General features: G+C 37.3%; 2 protein-coding genes and 1 long non-coding RNA gene across 12 annotated transcripts in view; 2 read left to right on the forward strand and 1 right to left on the reverse strand.

Moving 5' to 3' along the window:
* LOC110268834 lies at positions 1-830 on the forward strand. The gene is made up of 2 exons (XR_002357397.1): positions 1-112; positions 189-830. It is a non-coding gene; the product is annotated as an uncharacterized LOC110268834 (long non-coding RNA).
* The window catches only part of LOC107625278, a 9,595-nt gene extending 8,749 nt beyond the window's left edge, over positions 1-846 (reverse strand). For 2 of the 5 annotated variants that reach the window (XR_002357394.1, XM_021115814.1), the window contains exon 1: positions 452-826. The gene's annotated coding sequence lies outside the window, so the exon portion shown is untranslated. Of the gene's footprint in view, positions 1-451 lie in introns of all 5 variants that reach the window. The other 3 variants (XR_002357396.1, XR_002357395.1, XM_021115813.1) reach the window with 3 other exon arrangements.
* Positions 3,427-5,329, forward strand: part of LOC110268835 (pyruvate dehydrogenase E1 component subunit alpha, mitochondrial-like) — a 2,965-nt gene continuing 1,062 nt past the window's right edge. For 2 of the 6 annotated variants that reach the window (XR_002357401.1, XR_002357400.1), the window contains exons 1-2: positions 3,553-3,954; positions 4,106-4,368. Coding sequence is in view for 2 of the 6 variants with exons in the window: in XM_021115817.1 (XP_020971476.1) it covers positions 4,115-4,201; positions 4,297-4,368 (159 nt within the window). In the remaining 4 variants the exon portion in view is untranslated. Of the gene's footprint in view, positions 3,516-3,552; positions 3,955-4,105; positions 4,369-5,329 lie in introns of those variants that run through there. The other 4 variants (XM_021115817.1, XR_002357399.1, XM_021115816.1 and 1 more) reach the window with 4 other exon arrangements.

Here is a 5,329-nt window from a genome sequence, read left to right on the forward strand (position 1 = left end):
GGTTTAGGGTAATCAAAGAATGGTAGGTGTAAAATTGACAAAGAACCGATAGTGGGTTTTGAGGCATGGCAAAAGCATTCCCAACGAACAGGGTCTCATTGTTTCCTCCATGGTTTGATCCCATTCATTCATTCTTTATACCATATGTTAACTTGTCCTATTTTACTCATTGATTCTTCTCATCGCAGGAAAACGGTATGCGTCCTGAATTCCAATTGGCTACCGAGGGAATTCAACAAGCACACATAGGGGCATAGCTTAAAATAATACTCCAAAATGGCATCATAAATAATAGAAACAATATCAAATTCAAAACCTACGAAACCTATGGCACATGACTCGACTTTTTCTTTTCCATCAAAGGGGCGTGAGAAACGCACTGAAAAGAAGAAAATACCAATACCCAACACATGTTTCAGTGCACCAAAAAGAAGAAGTGGAGGCTACTAACCTTCGACGGATGGCAACCGGCGAGACAAGGCGATATGCGAGATGAAGGCAAGCGGCAACCGGACGGCGTGCTACTCCAAACCACGAACAGAGAAGCCGACGAAGATGAAGACGACGTGCTGAGTTTTTTAGGTTTTGCAAAACAGGGAAGAGGAAGAAGCGACGGCGCCGCGGAGTTTAGGACGGCGGTGGCACTGAAGAGCTTGGGACGGTGGCGGCAACAAGGGGCTAGGGTTTTCAAGTTTCGATTTCCATCAGTCACAGTTTTATGAATTGGGGGAAGAAAGAAGAGGGCCGCGGGGGTTTTCAATTTCCTTCAATTTGGTTCTCATGTATTTCAATTTTTTTCAAATAAACAAAAAACGACGTCGTCTATGCTTTTTCTCTAATTATTAATCCACAAAACTTAATATTAGTTTTTAATTATTAAATTTTTTAAAAAGAAAAAATATTTAAATTAATAAGATATACATAAAAATATTAATTAATTAAAACTCAAATGATTGAAATTGTAACTGTAGACTCCTTTAGGTCACCCCCTAAAACTGTGATCATAGACCATTTTAAGTCACCACCCAAAACCGTGATCATAGACCCTTTTAAGCTACCTTTTCCAAAAAACCGTGACCATAGACTCTTTTTGGTCACTGTAAACAACCGTGACCATAGATCCCTTTAGATCACCCTCTAAAACCGTGACCATAGACCCCTTTAGGTCACCCTTTAAAACTGTGACCATAGATCCCTTTAGGTCACCCTCTAAAATCGTGACCATAGACCCCTTTAGGTCACCCTTTAAAACCGTGACCATAGATCCCTTTAGGTCACCCTCAAAAACCATGACCATAGACCTTTTTAGGTCACCCTTCTGAAAAACCGTGACCATAGACCCTTTTTGGTCACTGTAAAAAACCGTGACCATAGACACCTTTAGGTCACCCCCAAAACCGTGACCATAGACCCTTTTAGGCCACCCCCAAAACTGTGACCATAGGCCCCTTTAGGTCACCCCCCAAAACTGTAACCATAGACTCTTTTAGGTCACCCTTTTTTGAAAAACCGTGACCATAGACCCTTTTTGGTCACTGTAAAAAACCGTGACCATAGACACCTTTAGGTCACCCCCAAAACCGTGACCATAGACCCTTTTAGGCCACCCCCAATACCGTGACCATAGCCCCCTTTAGGTCACCCCCCAAAACCGTGACCATAGACCCTTTTAGGTAACTCTATTTTGAAAAACCGTGACCATAGACCCTTTTAGGTCACCCCCAAAACCGTGACCATAGACCCTTTTAGGCCACCCCCGAAAACCGTGACCATAGACCCCTTTAGGTCACCCCCTAAAACCGTGACCATAGACCCTTTTAGGTCACCCTTTTTTGAAAAACCGTGACCATAGACCCTTTTTGGTCACTATAAAAAACCGTGACCATAGACCCCTTTAGGTCACCCCTCAAAACCGTGACCATAGACCCTTTTAGGCCACTCTTTTTTAAAAAACCGTGACCATAGGTACTCTATGGTCACCCTTTCCAAAAAAACCGTGACCATAGCTTTTTTTTTTGGTCAGCCTGAAAAACCGTGACCATAGAGGGTCTATGGTCACGGTTTTTTACCGTGACCAAAAAAACCGTGGCCATAGACCCAAAATGTTGTAGTGATGGTTTAGTTTTAAATAAATTTGATGGCTAAAGTAATGTATATCTGTTAACTGTAGTCAACTCATATAAGCTTTTAGTTGATACTGATGATTTTTCACTTTTAACAACCTGTGACATCGTCAAGGGTTTGATAGATAATTATTTAGCTTGTATTCGAGTTGTTGGTTAGTCAAGAGGTTGACCATAATCTTCACTGATTGCTTGTCTCTTGCTCATTTTTACCTTGCAAAAATTCTCTTGTTAGAAAATCAGGTAATGCATTTGATTATCCTTTAATATGCTCAATAGAAAAATCAAAGCATGGTAATATAGCTTGTCATCTAGCAAATATTTGTTTAGAAACTAGATTTTTAGCATCATTTTTTAATACACTAGGAGCTGCCTTGCAATCAGTTCTGATTAAGAAGGTTCTATTGAACAACTCTTCCTGAAAACGTGAAACACATAAGTCAATGGCTAATATTTCCTTTTTATTAGTAGCATAATTTTTCTGGACTGAATTCCATACACCCGAATGATATTTAACTATTTGTTCTTTTGAGGAGTTTGGAAGGACTTGTTTAAGTATCTCCATACCCTAATTCAGAGGCATCTGTTTCTATGATTAGACTTGCCTTAGGGTCTGATATACTCAAACAAGGAATTTCTTTTACTAAATATTTAATTTTTTGAACTATTTTAGACATGTCACTACAACAAATATGGGCTTTAGCAATGCCAAATTTTGCAACGCCTTAAAACCGTTCTCTTAGATAGTTTTAGACAACGATTTTTTGTAGTGTTACTATTAAATTCAATTTTTCATTATTTTATAGCAACAAATTAAAACCGTTCTCTTTGACTATTTTAAAGAACGGTTTTATAACCGTTACCATGATTTGTTTTTAACCAACGGTTGTTTATTGTTGTTTAAATAATTGTACAAAAAGAACGCATAAAAACCGTTGCTAAAATGCTACACTTTAAAACCGTTCTATTAGATGGTCTTAGACAACGGTTTTTACAGTGTTGCTGTTGAAGTTCAATTTTTCATTACGTTATAGCAACAAAATAAAACCGTTTTCTTTGACTATTTTAAAAACCGGAGGGTGTGGAGACGGAGAAGAGTGTGCGCGAGAGAGGAGTAGCCACCATCGTCGAGGACTCCATCACCGCCGCTGAAGGTCCTGACCGTCGAGCTCGTCGTCGCCGTCGCACTTCCCATCATTGCTGCCACTAAAGAGCTCGAAGAGAAAGAAAGGGTTCGCGCGGAGAGAGAAACATGATGAGGGAAGAGGAGGTTGCCTCTGTTGCTGCCAAGCCGTCGCTGGCGGGGTTGGGTTCATCGTCGCTGTTGAGCTGTGCGCCGCCGTTGGTATTTGGATCGCCACTCTGTTTCAGCTGCAACTCGCCACTGTAATGGTGAGCTTTACCCTGTTTCTGATTTCTCTTTGCTCGCCTAAGTTATCCTGTTGTTGCTGTGAGGGTTATTGTTAAAGTGTTTATGTTAACTGAAGCTGTTGCTGTGAGTTTCTTTGCTGTTGCCTAATATTGATTTTAATGTTGATTTGGTATAATGTTGTTCTGATGTTGATTTGGTAACTGGTAATTTGGAAATGCTGTTGTGATTTTATTTTGATTTTAATATTGATTTAGTATGTAACTGGTTCTCTGGCAATGCTGCTTTGATTTTGTTTTAATTTTAATATTAATTTGTTATAATACTGTTATGATTTTGATTTGCTAACTAGATCTCTGAAAGAACTTATAAGTGGTATCGAATTAACCATGAAAATTTTGTAGCCATCAGACATGGATGTACGTATAGATCTCTGAATTAAAGCTTACTTGTGTATATAAGGTAAGATTGGGCTTTCTCAACCCAAGTGCTGCATATAGGATTGCATTAACTTTAATACTTTCTAGCATTTGTGTAGTTTTGATTAAATTATCAAAGTTTGGTATTTGCTTTACTCTGATTGCTTTCTTGTATTCTTGATTGTTTTGTAAAGATTCTTGAAATGGACACCTATAGATACCACGGGCACTCTATGTCTGATTCTGGCAGCACATACGGTACATGTGACGAGATTTCCAATGAGAGACAAGTTTGTCACACTACTGAGCAAAGCATATAATGTGCTGTTATTTTAATATCATGGAGTTCTTTCTCAAATTTTTCTCTTGGTTAATATGATTATAGGAGCGTGATCCAATTGAGAGAGTGAAGAAGCTATTATTGGCTCATGACATTGCTTCTGAGAAGGAGCTGAAGGTAATCAAAAGAAACTAGACTTCTTACTTTGTTCTTCCGATGTGAAGTATGATAATTTTAAGGCTTGGTTATGTATAATACTATGACTTCTATATTGATGACATCTTTGCCAAATTTACCATGCCTTTTTTATTTTTTATTTCTTTGAAGATAGTTCATGGATTAAACTTTTCTTTATTATGATGTAAGGTATCAGACTTGACTTAAAGAATTATGGGCTACGTTATATTTTTTGTGGCTTCCAATTCATGTTTACCCCACTTTGGAGTTTGTAAATGGATTCGAGTCCTCTCATAGGGATTATAGATTTTATTATAGTAAGTACTGTTAAATTAAGTTATATTTTGCCTATAACTATTTCTGCTATGTGTAGAAGGTGCCTATTTTGTGAATTACTAGTAGTATTCATTGTTTTCTTTTAAGTTTCCAATTCAACTAGAGTTTAAGAAGATTTGTAGTTGGAACGTGCAAGTATATATTTTGATATTCTAGGGGTCAGATAAAATATTTTATTTTAAGTACTATGCTGAACATATTCAATTGATCTTCTCCTTTTAGGACATTGATGAAAGAGTATGAAAGGGCTGCGCTTCATCTTGATAAAGTTAAGCTGGTTTGTAGTTTACTCTTAAAAGCTTTTTACTGCTGTTTGGAACCAAATGCACGATTCTTTTTAAGGATATCATTTAGCTTTTCTAGTTATTTGATTTTAGCTTAACTGATTACAAAGGAATTACTTTAAGAAGTTTTTGAATGTGCTATTATTTCAAACATCAAATTAGAGCAGGTATTGTTATGATACTTCCAAGTACATAGTAAAGGTTATAAATTAGAAACATTTACTTGATAATTTAATAGTCTATCATGTTAAATCTTTCATGTAGATATATGGCATTTTGATATCGATTTGCGTGTACTGATAGGTCTTACAGAGATTAATTGATGTTCAAAAAGCAAAGGC

Source organism: Arachis ipaensis, chromosome B02 (assembly GCF_000816755.2).
Source record: "Arachis ipaensis cultivar K30076 chromosome B02, Araip1.1, whole genome shotgun sequence".
Lineage (NCBI taxonomy): Eukaryota > Viridiplantae > Streptophyta > Magnoliopsida > Fabales > Fabaceae > Arachis > Arachis ipaensis.